The sequence below is a fragment of the Oncorhynchus keta genome, unplaced genomic scaffold (assembly GCF_023373465.1).
Source record: "Oncorhynchus keta strain PuntledgeMale-10-30-2019 unplaced genomic scaffold, Oket_V2 Un_contig_2184_pilon_pilon, whole genome shotgun sequence".
NCBI classification, from domain to species: Eukaryota; Metazoa; Chordata; class Actinopteri; order Salmoniformes; family Salmonidae; genus Oncorhynchus; species Oncorhynchus keta.
Window position 1 is genome coordinate 8,791 of NW_026282639.1, and position 18,474 is coordinate 27,264.

Below are 18,474 nucleotides of genomic sequence, written 5' to 3' on the forward strand. Positions count from 1 at the left end.
CCAGAAGGCGAGGTCAGTACAGGTGCATCAAAGCTGGGAACTAGAGACTGAAAAACAGCTTCTATCTCAAGGCCATCAGACTGTTAAACAGCCACCACTAACATTAGTGGCTTCTGCCAAAACACTGACTCAACTCCAGCCACTTTAATAATGGGAATTGATGAAATGATGTAAAATATATCACTAGCCACTTTAAACAATGCTTTAATGTTTACATACCCTACATTATTCATCTCATATGTATACGTATATACTGTACTCTATATCATCTACTGCATCTTTATGAAAAATGTATCACAAGCCACTTTAACTATGCCACTTTGTTTACATACTCATCTCATATGTATATACTGTACTCGATACCATCTACTGTATCTTGCCTATGCTGCTCTGTACCATCACTCATTCATATATCTTTATGTACATATTCTTTATCCCCTTACACTGTGTATAAGACAGTAGTTTTGGAATTGTTAGTTAGATTACTTGTTGGTTATTACTGCATTGTCGGAACTAGAAGCACAAGCATTTCGCTACACTCGCATTAACATCTGCTAACCATGTGTATGTGACTTGATTTGTTGTTGGGGTTAACTGCCTTGTTGGGGTTAACTAATTGCCTTGTTGTTGGAGGTTAACCAATTGCCTTGTTGTTGGGGTTAACCAATTTCCTTGCTGCTGGGGGTTATTTGACTTGCTGTTGGGGGTTAACTGCCTTGTCGTTGGGGGTTAACTGCCTTGTCGTTGGGGTTAACTGCCTTGTCGTTACAGGGTTAACTGCCTTGTCGTTGGGGGTTAACTGCCTTGTCGTTGGGGGTTAACTGCCTTGTCGTTGGGGTTAACTGCCTTGTCGTTGGGGTTAACTGCCTTGTTGTTAGGGGTTAACTGGGCAGAACGGCTCGGGGATTACAAACAGCAACCTTTCAGTCACTGGCCCAACGCCCCTTAACCTCTACGCTACCTGCCACCCCTTGTCTATGGTAAAACAGCATCACAGAAATGAGCTCAAGAAGAATATTTACTTGTATGGAGAGGGTCTGTCCACTACAGAGTCAGGGTCCAGGAGGAAGTGCTTCTGGGTAATGTGTCCCGTGGCCGTATCTATGGTAACCACTGGGAAGCCCATCTGAAGGATCCAGCGGTTCATGATGTCATGCACCGTGTGAGGTAGACTCATCCCTGGAGTGGTGAGGACTGCCTGTCAGAGGATGGAACACATAACAACACCTTAATGAAGGAGAACGGCACCATCTCTAGGTCGTTCAGAACAGATTTAATGATAGAGAGTACAACGGCACCATCTCTAGGGTCGTTCAGAACAGATTTAATGATAGAGAGTACAACGGTACCATCTCTAGGGTCGTTCAGAACAGATTTAATGATAGAGAGTACAACGGCACCATCTCTAGGGTCGTTCAGAACAGATTTAATGATAGAGAGTACAACGGCACCATCTCTAGGGTCGTTCAGAACAGATTTAATGATAGAGAGTACAACGGCACCATCTCTAGGGTCGTTCAAGACAGATTTAATGATAGAGAGTACAACGGCACCATCTCTAGGGTCGTTCAAGACAGATTTAATGATAGAGAGTACAACGGCACCATCTCTAGGGTCGTTCAGAACAGATTTAATGATAGAGAGTACAACGGCACCATCTCTAGGGTCGTTCAAGACAGATTTAATGATAGAGAGTACAACGGCACCATCTCTAGGGTCGTTCAGAACAGATTGAATGATAGAGAGTACAACGGCACCATCTCTAGGGTCGTTCAAGACAGATTTAATGATAGAGAGTACAACGGCACCATTTCTAGGTCGTTCAGAACAGATTTAATGATAGAGAGTACAACGGCACCATCTCTAGGGTCGTTCAGAACAGATTTAATGATAGAGAGTACAACAGCACCATCTCTAGGGTCGTTCAGAACAGATTTAATGATAGAGAGTACAACGGCACCATCTCTAGGTCGTTCAGAACAGATTTAATGATAGAGAGTACAACGGCACCATCTCTAGGGTCGTCCAGAACAGATTTAATGATAGAGAGTACAACGGCACCATCTCTAGGGTCGTTCAGAACAGATTTAATGAAGGAGAGTACAACGGCACCATCTCTAGGGTCGTTCAGAACAGATTTAATGATAGAGAGTACAACGGCACCATCTCTAGGGTCGTTCAGAACAGATTTAATGATAGAGAGTACAACGGCACCATCTCTAGGGTCGTTCAGAACAGATTTAATGATAGAGAGTACAACGGCACCATCTCTAGGGTCGTTCAGAACAGATTTAATGATAGAGTACAACAGCACCATCTCTAGGGTCGTTCAGAACAGATTTAATGATAGAGAGTACAACGGCACCATCTCTAGGGTCGTTCAGAACAGATTTAATGATAGAGAGTACAACGGCACCATCTCTAGGGTCGTTCAGAACAGATTTAATGATAGAGAGTACAACGGCACCATCTCTAGGGTCGTTCAGAACAGATTTAATGATAGAGAGTACAACGGCACCATCTCTAGGGTCGTTCAGAACAGATTTAATGATAGAGAGTACAACGGCACCATCTCTAGGGTCGTTCAAGACAGATTTAATGATAGAGTACAACGGCACCATCTCTAGGTCGTTCAAGACAGATTTAATGATAGAGAGTACAACGGCACCATCTCTAGGGTCGTTCAGAACAGATTTAATGATAGAGTACAACGGCACCATCTCTAGGTCGTTCAGAACAGATTTAATGATAGAGAGTACAACGGCACCATCTCTAGGGTCGTTCAGAACAGATTTAATGATAGAGAGTACAACGGCACCATCTCTAGGTCGTTCAGAACAGATTTAATGATAGAGAGTACAACGGCACCATCTCTAGGTCGTTCAGAACAGATTTAATGATAGAGAGCACAACGGCACCATCTCTAGGGTCGTTCAGAACAGATTTAATGATAGAGAGCACAACGGCACCATCTCTAGGTCGTTCAAGACAGATTCAATGATAGAGAGTACAACGGCACCATCTCTAGGGTCGTTCAAGACAGATTTAATGATAGAGAGTACAACGGCACCATCTCTAGGGTCGTTCAGAACAGATTTAATGATAGAGAGTACAACGGCACCATCTCTAGGGTCGTTCAGAACAGATTTAATGATAGAGTGTACAACGGCACCATCTCTAGGGTCGTTCAGAACAGATTTAATGATAGAGAGTACAACGGCACCATCTCTAGGGTCGTTCAGAACAGATTTAATGATAGAGAGTACAACAGCACCATCTCTAGGGTCGTTCAGAACAGATTAAATGATAGAGAGTACAACAGCACCATCTCTAGGGTCGTTCAGAACAGATTTAATGATAGAGAGTACAACGGCACCATCTCTAGGGTCGTTCAGAACAGATTTAATGATAGAGAGTACAACGGCACCATCTCTAGGGTCGTTCAAGACAGATTTAATGATAGAGAGTACAACGGCACCATCTCTAGGGTCGTTCAAGACAGATTTAATGATAGAGAGTACAACGGCACCATCTCTAGGGTCGTTCAGAACAGATTTAATGATAGAGAGTACAACGGCACCATCTCTAGGGTCGTTCAGAACAGATTTAATGATAGAGAGTACAACGGCACCATCTCTAGGGTCGTTCAGAACAGATTTAATGATAGAGAGTACAACGGCACCATCTCTAGGGTCGTTCAGAACAGATTTAATGATAGAGAGTACAACGGCACCATCTCTAGGGTCGTTCAAGACAGATTTAATGATAGAGAGTACAACGGCACCATCTCTAGGGTCGTTCAGAACAGATTTAATGATAGAGAGTACAACGGCACCATCTCTAGGGTCGTTCAGAACAGATTTAATGATAGAGAGTACAACGGCACCATCTCTAGGGTCGTTCAGAACAGATTTAATGATAGAGAGTACAACGGCACCATCTCTAGGGTCGTTCAGAACAGATTTAATGATAGAGAGTACAACGGCACCATCTCTAGGGTCGTTCAGAACAGATTTAATGATAGAGAGTACAACGGCACCATCTCTAGGGTCGTTCAGAACAGATTTAATGATAGAGAGTACAACGGCACCATCTCTAGGGTCGTTCAGAACAGATTTAATGATAGAGTACAACGGCACCATCTCTAGGGTAGTTCAAGACAGATTTAATGATAGAGAGTACAACGGCACCATCTCTAGGGTCGTTCAGAACAGATTTAATGATAGAGAGTACAACGGCACCATCTCTAGGGTCGCTCAAGACAGATTTAATGATAGAGAGTACAACGGCACCATCTCTAGGGTCGTTCAGAACAGATTTAATGATAGAGAGTACAACGGCACCATCTCTAGGGTCGTTCAGAACAGATTTAATGATAGAGAGTACAACGGCACCATCTCTAGGGTCGTCAGAACAGATTTAATGATAGAGAGTACAACGGCACCATCTCTAGGGTCGTTCAGAACAGATTTAATGATAGAGAGTACAACGGCACCATCTCTAGGGTCGTTCAGAACAGATTTAATGATAGAGAGTACAACGGCACCATCTCTAGGGTCGTTCAGAACAGATTTAATGATAGAGAGTACAACGGCACCATCTCTAGGGTCGTTCAGAACAGATTTAATGATAGAGAGTACAACGGCACCATCTCTAGGGTCGTTCAGAACAGATTTAATGATAGAGAGTACAACGGCACCATCTCTAGGGTCGTTCAGAACAGATTTAATGATAGAGAGTACAACGGCACCATCTCTGGTCGTTCAGAACAGATTTAATGATAGAGAGTACAACGGCACCATCTCTAGGGTAGTTCAGAACAGATTTAATGATAGAGTACAACGGCACCATCTCTAGGGTCGTTCAGAACAGATTTAATGATAGAGAGTACAACGGCACCATCTCTAGGGTCGTTCAGAACTACAACGGCACCATCTCTAGGGTCGTTCAAGACAGATTTAATGATAGAGAGTACAACGGCACCATCTCTAGGGTCGTTCAGAACAGATTTAATGATAGAGTACAACAGCACCATCTCTAGGGTCGTTCAGAACAGATTTAATGATAGAGAGTACAACAGCACCATCTCTAGGGTCGTTCAGAACAGATTTAATGATAGAGAGTACAACGGCACCATCTCTAGGGTCGTTCAGAACAGATTTAATGATAGAGTACAACGGCACCATCTCTAGGGTCGTTCAGAACAGATTTAATGATAGAGAGTACAACGGCACCATCTCTAGGGTCGTTCAGAACAGATTTAATGATAGAGAGTACAACGGCACCATCTCTAGGGTCGTTCAGAACAGATTTAATGATAGAGAGTACAACGGCACCATCTCTAGGGTCGTTCAGAACAGATTTAATGATAGAGAGTACAACGGCACCATCTCTAGGGTCGTTCAGAACAGATTTAATGATAGAGAGTACAACGGCACCATCTCTAGGGTCGTTCAGAACAGATTTAATGATAGAGAGTACAACGGCACCATCTCTAGGGTCGTTCAGAACAGATTTCAACCACAGGGTTTTCCACACACAATACCCAATTATATTTAATACTCATTTTAGAAGCTAATTGTAGATTGAAAATGAGATAATAGAAGACCATCATAGAGATAGTATACAGATCATAATGATAGTATACAGATCATAGAATAGTATACAGATCATAGAGATAGTATACAGATCATAGAGATAGTATACATATCATAGAGATAGTATACAGATCATAGAGAGTAGACAGATCATAGAGATAGTATACAGATCATAGAGATAGTATACAGATCATAGAGATAGTATACAGATCATAGAGATAGTATACAGATCATAGAGATAGTATACAGATCATAGAGATAGTAGACAGATCATAGAGATAGTTTACAGATCATAGAGATAGTAGACAGATCATAGAGATAGTAGACAGATCATAGAGATAGTAGACAGATCATAGAGAGAGTATACAGATCATAGAGATAGTAGACAGATTATAGAGATAGTATACAGATCATAGAGAAGTAGACAGATCATAGAGATAGTAGACAGATCATAGAGATAGTATACAGATCATAGAGATAGTAGACAGATCATAGAGATAGTTTACAGATCATAGAGATAGTAGACAGATCATAGAGATAGTATACAGATCATAGAGATAGTGTACAGATCATAGAGATAGTATACAGATCATAGAGATAGTATACAGATCATAGAGATAGTATACAGATCATAGAGATAGTAGACAGATCATAGAGATAGTAGACAGATCATAGAGATAGTAGACAGATCATAGAGATAGTAGACAGATCATAGAGATAGTATACAGATCATAGAGATAGTATACAGATCATAGAGATAGTAGACAGATCATAGAGATAGTATACAGATCATAGAGAGAGTATAGAGGTCTATTTATCATACTGTATAAATGGTAGAATAGGACTTACTTTCTGAAGATGATCCCAGAGATCTGAATACACTGTGTTGTTGAAGGCAAACTCATTCAGGTATGACTGAGAGAGAGAGGAGAGAGAGGAGAGAGAGAGACAGGTGGGAGAGAGAGAGAGATAAACAGGGAGAGAGAGAGAGAGAGAGAGAGGGGGAGAGAGAGAGAGGGGAGAGAGGGGAAAGAGGCAGCAGGAGGGACAGAGAGAGGTGGGAGAGAGAGGCAGGGGAGAGAGAGAGGAGGAGAGAGAGAGAGGGGTGAGAGGGGTAAAGAGGCAGAGGGAGGGAAAAGAGAGGTGGGAGAGAGATAGGCAGGGGAGGAGAGAGAGAGAGGAGAGAGAGAGAGAGGGGGAGAGAGAGAGGGAGGAGAGAGAGGAGAGAGAGAGAGAGGTGGGAGAGAGAGAGGCAGGGAGGAGGAGAGAGAGAGGAGAGAGAGAGGGGAGAGGGGAAAGAGGCAGCGGGATGGACAGAGAGGTGGGAGAGAGAGAGGCAGGGAGAGAGAGGAGAGAGAGAGAGAGAGGCAGAGGAGAGAGAGAGAGAGAGGTGGGAGAGAGAGGGAGAGAGAGAGGCAGGGAGAGAGAGAGGCAGGGGGAGAGAGAGAGAGGAGAGAGAGAGGGGGAGAGGCAGGGAGAGAGAGAGGCAGGGGAAAGAGGCAGCGGGAGGGAAGAGAGAGGTGGGAGAGAGAAAGAGAGGAGAGAGAGAGGCAGGTGGAGAGAGGAGAGAGAGAGGGGAGAGAGAGAGGGGGGAGAGGTGGAAAGAGGCAGAGGGAGAGAGAGAGGCAGGGGAGAGAGATAGAGGAGAGAGAGCGGCAGGGAGAGAGAGAGGGCAGGGGGAGAGAGCGGCAGGGGGAGAGAGGCAGGGAGAGAGAGAGGCAGAGAGAGAGAGATGAGAGAGAGAGGCAGGGGAGAGAGAGAGAGGAGAGAGAGAGAGGGGGAGAGAGGCAGGGAGAGAGAGAGAGAGAGGGGGGGGAGAGAGGCAGGGAGAGAGAGGCAGGGGAGAGAGAGGGAGAGAGAGGCAGGGAGGAGAGAGGTGGGAGAGAGAGGCAGGGAGAGAGAGGCATGGGGAGAGAGGCAGGTGGAGAGAGAGGAGAGAGAGGGGGAGAGAGAGAGGGGGAGGGGGAAAGAGGCAGAGGAGAGAGAGAGAGGCAGGGGGAGAGAGATAGAGGAGAGAGAGAGGCAGGAGAGAGGGGCAGGGGGAGAGAGCGGCAGGGGAGAGAGGGCAGGGGGAGAGAGGCAGGGGAGAGAGAGAGAGAGAGGAGAGAGAGGGGGGAGAGAGAGGGAGGGAGAGAGAGAGGGGGAGAGAGGCAGGGAGAGAGAGAGAGGCAGGGGGAGAGAGAGAGGAGAGAGAGAGGCAGGGGAGAGAGAGGTGGGAGAGAGGCAGGGAGAGAGAGAGGCATGGGGAGAGAGGCAGAGAGAGAGAGGCAGGGAGAGAGAGGCAGGGGAGAGAGAGGCAGGGAGAGAGAGAACCAGTGAGAGGGGGAGAGGCAGGGAGAGAGAGAGGCAGGGGGGGAGAGAGGAGAGAGGCAGGGAGAGAGAGAGTGGGAGAGAGAGGCAGGGGGAGAGAGAGAGGAGAGAGAGAGGCAGGGGGGGGAGAGAGAGAGAGAGGAGAGGCGAGGGGAGAGAGAGGTGGGAGGAGAGAGAGGCAGGGAGAGAGAGAGGCAGGGGGAGAGAGAGGCAGGGAGGGAGAGAGAGCCAGGGAGAGAGAGGCAGGGAGAGAGTGAGAGTGAGCGAGAGAGAGAGAAGTGGTGGAAGTGTCATGATGTCGGTTGATATTAACCAGTCCTCTATACTTACAGTTAGTCCTCTGGTTAACATTTACATTTACATTTAAGTCATTTAGCAGACGCTCTTATCCAGAGCGACTTACAAATTGGTGCATTCACCTTATGACATCCAGTGGAACAGCCACTTTACAATAGTGCATCTAAATCTTTTAGGGGGTGAGAAGGATTACTTATCCTATCCTTAATATACTCACAGTGAGTCCTCTGGTTAATATACTGTAACTATACTCACAGTGAGTCCTCTGGTTAATATACTGTAACTATACTCACAGTGAGTCCTCTGGTTAATATACTCACAGTGAGTCCTCTGGTTAATATACTGTAACTACACTCACAGTGAGTCCTCTGGTTAATATACTGTAACTATACTCACAGTGAGTCCTCTGGTTAATATACTGTAACTATACTCACAGTGAGTCCTCTGATTAATATACTGTAACTATACTCACAGTGAGTCCTCTGGTTAATATACTGTAACTATACTCACAGTGAGTCCTCTGGTTAATATACTGTAACTATACTCACAGTGAGTCCTCTGGTTAATATACTGCAACTATACTCACAGTGAGTCCTCTGGTTAATATACTGTAACTATACTCACAGTGAGTCCTCTGGTTAATATACTCACAGTGAGTCCTCTGGTTAATATACTGTAACTATACTCACATTGAGTCCTCTGGTTAATATACTGTAACTATACTCACAGTGAGTCCTCTGGTTAATATACTGTAACTATACTCACAGTGAGTCCTCTGGTTAATATACTCACAGTGAGTCCTCTGGTTAATATACTGTAACTATACTCACATTGAGTCCTCTGGTTAATATACTGTAACTATACTCACAGTGAGTCCTCTGGTTAATATACTGTAACTATACTCACAGTGAGTCCTCTGGTTAATATACTGCAACAATACTCACACTAAGTCCTCTGGCGAAGACCGGCTCTGTCAGGAACTCAGAAAGCATCCTCAGAACTGCAGCACCCTGGGTGGAAGAGATCATAGGATTTGAGAAAGAGAAAACAGTCACATTGGAGTTTAAGGTTTTTTCCAGTCAGATCAACAAATATTCTGGGACCTCTTTACTTGAGAGTAGATGTAACCATGGATCTCCCTACTACACCAGAGAGAAGGTGTAACCATGGATCTCCCTACTACACCAGAGAGAAGGTGTAACCATGGAGCTCCCTACTACACCAGAGAAGGTGTAACCATGGATCTCCCTACTACACCAGAGAGAGAAGGTGTAACCATGGATCTCCCTACTACACCAGAGAGAGAAGTGTAACCATGGAGCTCCCTACTACACCAGAGAGAAGGTGTAACCATGGAGCTCCCTACTACACTAGAGAGAAGGTGTAACCATGGAGCTCCCTACTACACCAGAGAGAAGGTGTAACCATGGAGCTCCCTACTACACCAGAGAAGAAGGTGTAACCATGGAGCTCCCTACTACACCAGAGAGAGAAGGTGTAACCATGGATCTCCTACTACACTAGAGAAGGTGTAACCATGGATCTCTCTACTACACTAGAGAGAAGGTGTAACCATGGATCTCTCTACTACACTAGAGAGAAGGTGTAACCATGGATCTCTACTACACTAGAGAGAAGGTGTAACCATGGAGCTCCCTACTACACCAGAGAGAGAAGGTGTAACCATGGATCTCCCTACTACACCAGAGAGAAAGGTGTAACCATGGATCTCTCTACTACACTAGAGAAGGTGTAACCATGTATCTCCCTACTACACCAGAGAGAGAAGGTGTAACCATGTATCTCTCTACTACACCAGAGAGAGAAGGTGTAACCATGTATCTCCTACTACACTAGAGAGAGAAGGTGTAACCATGTATCTCCTACTACACTAGAGAGAAGGTGTAACCATGGAGCTCCCTACTACACTAGAGAGAGAAGGTGTAACCATGTATCTCCCTACTACACCAGAGAGAAGGTGTAACCATGGAGCTCCCTACTACACCAGAGAGAGAAGGTGTAACCATGGATCTCCCTACTACACCAGAGAGAAGGTGTAACCATGGAGCTCCCTACTACACCAGAGAAGGTGTAACCATGTATCTCCCTACTACACCAGAGAGAGAAGGTGTAACCATGGATCTCCCTACTACACTAGAGAGAAGGTGTAACCATGGAGCTGTAACACACACAAACCAGTTACAGATATTTATTTTGACTTGTATTATGTTCTTTGATTCCAGGCCCACGGGGAAGGTATTTGGGGGTGGGGGGTCTGGTCATTGTGGGGGGAGGGAGGGCGATTGGAGGAATCTACTGGTTGAATCAAGGGATGGATGGGTTGGAGGGGCACTGATACGTTTATGGGTGGGATGGGAAGGAGTGGGAGGCATGCTTTCTTTGGGTCTTTAAAAGTTGAGAACCATGGAGAACTTTGCTGTAGGAGATGGTCTAGAACATGGAGAACCATGGAGAACCTTGCTGTAGGAGATGGCCTAAAACATGGAGAACCTTGCTGTGAACCTTGCTGTAGGAGATGGTCTAGAACATGGAGAACCATAGAGAACCTGCTGTAGGAGATGGTCTAGAACATGGAGAACCACAGAGAACCTTGCTGTAGGAGATGGTCCAGAACATGGAGAACCATAGAGAACCTTGCTGTAGGAGATGGTCTAGAACATGGAGAACAATAGAGAACTTTGCTGTAGGAGATGGTTTAGAACATAGAACCTTGCTGTAGGAGATGGTCTAGAACATAGAGAACCTTGCTGTAGGAGATGGTCTACAACATGGAGAACAATAGAGAACATTGCTGTAGGAGATGGTTTAGAACATAGAACCTTGCTGTAGGAGATGGTCTAGAACATAGAGAACCTTGCTGTAGGAGATGGTCTACAACATAGAGAACCTTGCTGTAGGAGATGGTCTACAACATAGAGAACCTTGTTGTAGGAGATTTTCTAGAACATAGAGAACCTTGCTGTAGGAGATGGTCCAGAACATGGAGAACCTTGCTGTAGGAGATGGTCTACAACATAGAGAACCTTGTTGTAGGAGATTTTCTAGAACATAGAGAACCTTGCTGTAGGAGATGGTGTTGAACATCTCACTGAACAGGCTGGTTGACTTCCTTCTTTCCGGGACAGAGGATGAGATGGGCCAGGGGCAACACAGCAAACACCTTGTGGACATCATTCAGGATGGTCTGCTCTTTCTAGGGAGGGAGAGGGAGAGTGAAGTCTTACTGTACTCTATATGATCAGATTAATCCTTCTGAAAGAGTGATCAGTCTTACTGGCTGGTATGACAGATTAATCCTCCTGTAAGGGTGATCAGTCTTACTGTACTCTATATGATCAGATTAATCCTCCTGAAAGAGTGATCAGTCTTACTGTACTCTATATGATCAGATTAATCCTCCTGTAAGGGTGATCAGTCTTACTGTACTCTATATGATCAGATTAATCCTCCTGAAAGAGTGATCAGTCTTACTGTACTCTATATGATCAGATTAATCCTCCTGAAAGAGTGATCAGTCTTACTGTACTCTATATGATCAGATTAATCCTCCTGGGTGATCAGTCTTACTGTACTCTATATGATCAGATTAATCCTCCTGAAAGAGTGATCAGTCTTACTGTACTCTATATGATCAGATAATCCTCCTGTAAGAGTGATCAGTCTTACTGTACTCTATATGATCAGATTAATCCTCCTGAAAGAGTGATCAGTCTTACTGTACTCTATATGATCAGATTAATCCTCCTGTAAGGGTGATCAGTCTTACTGTACTCTATATGATCAGATTAATCCTCCTGAAGAGTGATCAGTCTTACTGTACTCTATATGATCAGATTAATCCTCCTGAAAGAGTGATCAGTCTTACTGTACTCTATATGATCAGATTAATCCTCCTGAAGAGTGATCAGTCTTACTGTACTCTATATGATCAGATTAATCCTCCTGAAAGAGTGATCAGTCTTACTGTACTCTATATGATCAGATTAATCCTCTGAAGAGTGATCAGTCTTACTGTACTCTATATGATCAGATTAATCCTCCTGAAAGAGTGATCAGTCTTACTGTACTCTATATGATCAGATTAATCCTCCTGAAGAGTGATCAGTCTTACTGTACTCTATATGATCAGATTAATCCTCCTGAAGAGTGATCAGTCTTTACTGTACTCTATATGATCAGATTAATCCTCCTTTAAGGGTGATCAGTCTTACTGTACTCTATATGATCAGATTAATCCTCCTGAAGAGTGATCAGTCTTACTGTACTCTATATGATCAGATTAATCCTCCTGAAAGAGTGATCAGTCTTACTGTACTCTATATGATCAGATTAATCCTCCTGAAGAGTGATCAGTCTTACTGTACTCTATATGATCAGATTAATCCTCCTGAAAGAGTGATCAGTCTTACTGTACTCTATATGATCAGATTAATCCTCCTGAAGAGTGATCAGTCTTACTGTACTCTATATGATCAGATTAATCCTCCTGAAAGAGTGATCAGTCTTACTGTACTCTATATGATCAGATTAATCCTCCTGAAGAGTGATCAGTCTTACTGTACTCTATATGATCAGATTAATCCTCCTGAAGAGTGATCAGTCTTACTGTACTCTATATGATCAGATTAATCCTCCTGAAGAGTGATCAGTCTTACTGTACTCTACATGATCAGATTAATCCTTCTGAAAGGGTGATCAGTCTTACTGTACTCTATATGATCAGATTAATCCTCCTGAAGAGTGATCAGTCTTACTGTACTCTATATGATCAGATTAATCCTCCTGAAAGAGTGATCAGTCTTACTGTACTCTATATGATCAGATCAATCCTCCTGTAAGGGTGATCAGTCTTACTGTACTCTATATGATCAGATTAATCCTCCTGAAAGTGATCAGTCTTACTGTACTCTATATGATCAGATTAATCCTCCTGTAAGGGTGATCAGTCTTACTGTGCTCTATATGATCAGATTAATCCTCCTGTAAGGGTGATCAGTCTTACTGTACTCTATATGATCAGATTAATCCTCCTGTAAGGGTGATCAGTCTTACTGTACTCTATATGATCAGATTAATCCTCCTGAAAAAGTGATCAGTCTTACTGTACTCTATATGATCAGATCAATCCTCCTGTGAGGGTGATCAGTCTTACTGTAGTCTATATGATCAGATTAATCCTCCTGTGAGGGTGATCAGTCTTACTGTACTCTATATGATCATATTAATCCTCCTGTAAGAGTGATCAGTCTTACTGTACTCTATATGATCAGATTAATCCTCCTGTAAGGGTGATCAGTCTTACTGTACTCTATATGATCAGATTAATCCTCCTGTGAGGGTGATCAGTCTTACTGTACTCTATATGATCAGATTAATCCTCCTGTAAGGGTGATCAGTCTTACTGTACTCTATATGATCAGATTAATCCTCCTGTGAGGGTGATCAGTCTTACTGTACTCTATATGATCAGATTAATCCTCCTGTAAGAGTGATCAGTCTTACTGTACTCTATATGATCAGATTAATCCTCCTGAAAAAGTGATCAGTCTTACTGTACTCTATATGATCAGATTAGTCCTCCTGTGAGGGTGATCAGTCTTACTGTACTCTATATGATCAGATTAATCCTCATGTAAGAGTGATAAGTCTTACTGTACTCTATATGATCAGATTAATCCTCCTGTAAGGTGATCAGTCTTACTGTACTCTATGATCAGATTAATCCTCCTGTGAGGGTGATCAGTCTTACTGTACTCTATATGATCAGATTAATCCTCCTGTAAGGGTGATCAGTCTTACTGTACTCTATATGATCAGATTAATCCTCCTGTGAGGGTGATCAGTCTTACTGTACTCTATATGATCAGATTAATCCTCTTGTAAGGGTGATCAGTCTTACTGTACTCTATATGATCAGATCAATCCTCCTGAAAGAGTGATCAGTCTTACTGTACTCTATATGATCAGATTAATCCTCCTGTGAGGGTGATCAGTCTTACTGTACTCTATATGATCAGATCAATCCTCTGAAAGAGTGATCAGTCTTACTGTACTCTATATGATCAGATCAATCCTTCTGAAAGAGTGATCAGTCTTACTGTACTCTATGATCAGATTAATCCTCCTGAAAGAGTGATCAGTCTTACTGTACTCTATATGATCAGATTAATCCTCCTGTAAGGGTGATCAGTCTTACTGTACTCTATATGATCAGATTAATCCTCCTGTGAGGGTGATCAGTCGTACTGTACTCTATATGATCAGATGAATCCTCCTGTGAGGGTGATCAGTCTTACTGTACTCTATATGATCAGATTAATCCTCCTGTGAGGGTGATCAGTTTTACTGTACTCTATATGATCAGATTAATCCTCCTGTGAGGGTGATCAGTCTTACTGTACTCTATATGATCAGATTAATCCTCCTGAAAGAGTGATCAGTCTTACTGTACTCTATATGATCAGATTAATCCTCCTGTGAGGGTGATCAGTCTTACTGTACTCTATATGATCAGATTAATCCTCCTGAAAAGAAGTGATCAGTCTTATTGTACTCTATATGATCAGATTAATCCTCCTGTGAGGTGATCAGTCTTACTGTACTCTATATGATCAGATTAATCCTCTATCAGTCTTACTATACTCTATATTATTATATAATATTATAATAATATTAATAATATTATATATATTATATATATATATTATATAATATATATAATATAATATATTATTATATGATCAGATTAATCCTCCTGTAAGGGTGATCAGTCTTACTGTACTCTATATGATCAGATTAATCCTCCTGTGAGGTGATCAGTCTTACTGTACTCTATATGATCAGATTAATCCTCTTGTAAGGGTGATCAGTCTTACTGTACTCTATATGATCAGATTAATCCTTCTGAAAGAGTGATCAGTAACGTAAACAACACTGCTAGCTAGCCAGCTGGCCCCGAATAGCAGCACTGTAGAAATTATTACACTCAGCGGAGCGACTTGATTAGTGTAGTGTCAACAAACGCAGCTACTGCCAGCTAGCCTACTTTAGCAGTACTGTATCATTTTAATCATTTTAGTCAATAAGATTCTTGCTACGTAAGCCTAACTTTCTGAACATTCGAGGCGTGTAGTCCGCTTGTCATTCAATTTCCTTGCATTAGCGTAGCCTTTTCTGTAGCCTGTCAACTATGTGTCTGTCTATCCCTGTTCTCTCCTCTCTGCACAGACCATACAAACGCTCCACACCGCGTGGCATGACCACCCTAACCTGGTGGTCCCAGCGCGTCTGACCCCGTGGAGTTCCAGGTCTCCAGTAGCCTCTGGAACTGCCAATCTGCCGGCCAACAAGGCAGAGTTCATCTCAGCCTATGCCTCCCTCAGTCCTTGACTTCTTGGCACTGGGAAACATGGATCACCACAGATAACACTGCTACTCCTACTGCTCTCCTCGTCCGCCCACGTGTTCTCGCACACCCGAGGCTTCTGGTCAGCGGGGTGGTGGCACCGGGATCCTCATCTCTCCCAAGTGGTCTTTCTCTCTTTCTCCCCCTTACCCATCTGTCTATTGCCTCCTTTGAATTCCATGCTGTCACAGTTACCAGCCCTTTCAAGCTTAACATCCTTATCATTTATCGCCCTCCAGGTTCCCTTGGAGAGTTCATCAATGAGCTTGATGCCTTGATAAGCTCCTTTCCTGAGGACTGGCTCACCTCTCACAGTTCTGGGCGACTTTAACCTCCCCACGTCTACCTTTGACTCATTCCTCTCTGCCTCCTTCTTTCCCTCCTCTCCTCTTTTGACCTCACCCTCTCACCTTCCCCCCTACTCACAAGGCAGGCAATACGCTTGACCTCATCTTTACTAGATGCTGTTCTTCCACTAACCTCATTGCAACTCCCTCAAGTCTCCGACCACTACCTTGTATCCTTTTCCCTCTCGCTCTCATCCAACACTTCCCACTGCCCCTACTCGGATGGTATCGCGCCGTCCCAACCTTCGCTCTCTCTCCCCGCTACTCTCTCCTCTTCCATCCTATCTTCTCTTCCCTCTGCTCAAACTTTCTCCAACCTATCTCCTGATTCTGCCTCCTCAACCCTCCTCTCCTCCTTACTGCATCCTTTGACTCCCTATGTCCCCTATCCTCCAGGCCGGCTCGGTCCTCCCCTCCCGCTCCGTGGCTCGACGACTCATTGCGAGCTCACAGAACAGGGCTCCGGGCAGCCGAGGCGGAAATGGAGGAAAACTCGCCTCCCTGCGGACCTGGCATCCTTTCACTCCCTCCTCTCTACATTTTCCTCCTCTGTCTCTGCTGCTAAAGCCACTTTCTACCATTCTAAGTTCCAAGCATCTGCCTCTAACCCTAGGAAGCTCTTTGCCACCTTCTCCTCCCTCCTGAATCCTCCCCCTCCCTCCTCCCTCTCTGCAGATGACTTCGTCAACCATTTTGAAAGAAGGTTGATGACATCCGATCCTCGTTTGCTAAGTCAAACGACACCGCTGGTTCTGCTCACACTGCCCTACCCTATGCTCTGACCTCTTTCTCCCTCTCTCTCCAGATGAAATCTCGCGTCTTGTGACGGCCGGCCGCCCAACAACCTGCCCGCTTGACCCTATCCCTCCTCTCTTCTCAGACCATTTCCGGAGACGCTTCCCTTCTTACCTCACCTCGCTCATCAACTCATCCCTGACGCTGGCTACGTCCCTCCCGTCTTCAGAGAGCGAGAGTTGCACCCCCTTCTGAAAAAACCTACACTCTGATCCCTCCGATCTTCCAACATACAGACCAGTATCCCTTCTCTCTTTTCTCTCCAAACTCTTGAGCGTGCCGTCCTTGGCCAGCTCTACCGCTATCTCTCTCAGAATGACTTCTTGATCCAAACCAGTCAGGTTTCAGACTAGTCATTCAACTGAGACTGCTCTTCTCTCTATCACGGAGCTCCGCACTGCTAAGCTAACTCTCTCTCCTCTGCTCTCATCCTTCTAGACTATACGGCTGCCTTGATACTGTGAACCATCAGATCCTCCCTCTCACCCTCTCCGGTTAGGTATCTCCGGGCGCGGCCACGCTTAGTTGCGTCCTACCTGACAGGTCGCTCCTACCAGGTGGCGTGGCGAGAATCTGTCTCCTCACCACGCGCTCTCACCACTGGTGTCCCCAGGGCTCTGTTCTAGGCCCTCTCTTATTCTCGCTATACACCAAGTCACTTGGCTCTGTCATAACCTCACATGGTCTCTCCTATCATTGCTATGCAGACGACACACAATTAATCTTCTCCTTTCCCCTTCTGATGACCAGGTGGCCAATCGCATCTCTGCATGTCTGGCAGACATATCAGTGTGGATGACGGATCACCTCAAGCTGAACCTCAGCAGGACGGAGCTCCTCTTCCTCCCGGGGAAGGACTGCCCGTTCCATGATCTCGCCATCACGGTTGACAACTCCATTGTGTCCTCCTCCCAGAGCGCTAAGAACCTTGGCGTGATCCTGGACAACACCCTGACGTTCTCAACTAACATCAGGCGGTGTCCCGTTCCTGTAGGTTCTGTGCTCTACAACATCCGCAGAGTACGACCCTGCCTCACACAGGAAGCGCGCAGGTCCTAATCAGGCACTTGTCATCTCCCGTCTTGATTACTGCAACTCGCTGTTGGCTGGGCTCCCTGCCTGTGCCATTAAACCCTACAACTCATCCAGCAGCCGCAACCCGTCTGGTGTTCAACCTTCCCAAGTTCTCTCACGTCACCCCGCTCCTCCGCTCTCTCCACTGGCTTCCAGTTGAAGCTCGCATCCGCTACAAGACCATGGTGCTCGCCTACGGAGCTGTGAGGAACGGCACCTCAGTACCTCCAGGCTCTGATCAGGCCCTACACCCAAACAAAGGGCACTGCGTTCATCCACCTCTGGCCTGCTCGCCTCCCTACCACTGAGGAAGTACAGTTTCGCTCAGCCCAGTCAAAACTGTTCGCTGCTCTGGCCCCCAATGGTGGAACAAACTCCCTCGACGCCAGGACAGCGGAGTCAATCACCACCTTCCGGGAGACACCTGAAACCCCACCTCTTCAAGGAATACCTAGGATAGGGTAGTAAGGGTAGGTAATCCTTCTCCCCCAACAAGATTTAGATGCAAGTGGCTGTTCCACTGGTTGTCATAAGGTGTATGCACCAATTTGTAAAGTCGCTCTGGATAAGAGCGTCTGCTAAATGACTTAAATGTAAATGTAAATATGATCAGATCAATCCCTCTGAA

At 44.8% G+C, this 18,474-nt stretch overlaps 1 protein-coding gene across 1 annotated transcript; it reads right to left on the bottom strand.

Moving 5' to 3' along the window:
* Positions 1-1,022: 1,022 nt before the first annotated feature.
* On the bottom strand, positions 1,023-11,311 carry LOC127921263 (aminopeptidase N-like; the record flags this gene model as incomplete). Its single annotated transcript, XM_052505004.1, has 4 exons — positions 11,283-11,311; positions 9,149-9,214; positions 6,447-6,512; positions 1,023-1,198 (listed from the first exon to the last, which is right to left on the bottom strand). Coding segments are annotated over exons 1-4 (335 nt in total), but the record flags the coding sequence as incomplete, so codon positions are not given.
* Positions 11,312-18,474: the final 7,163 nt, after the last annotated feature.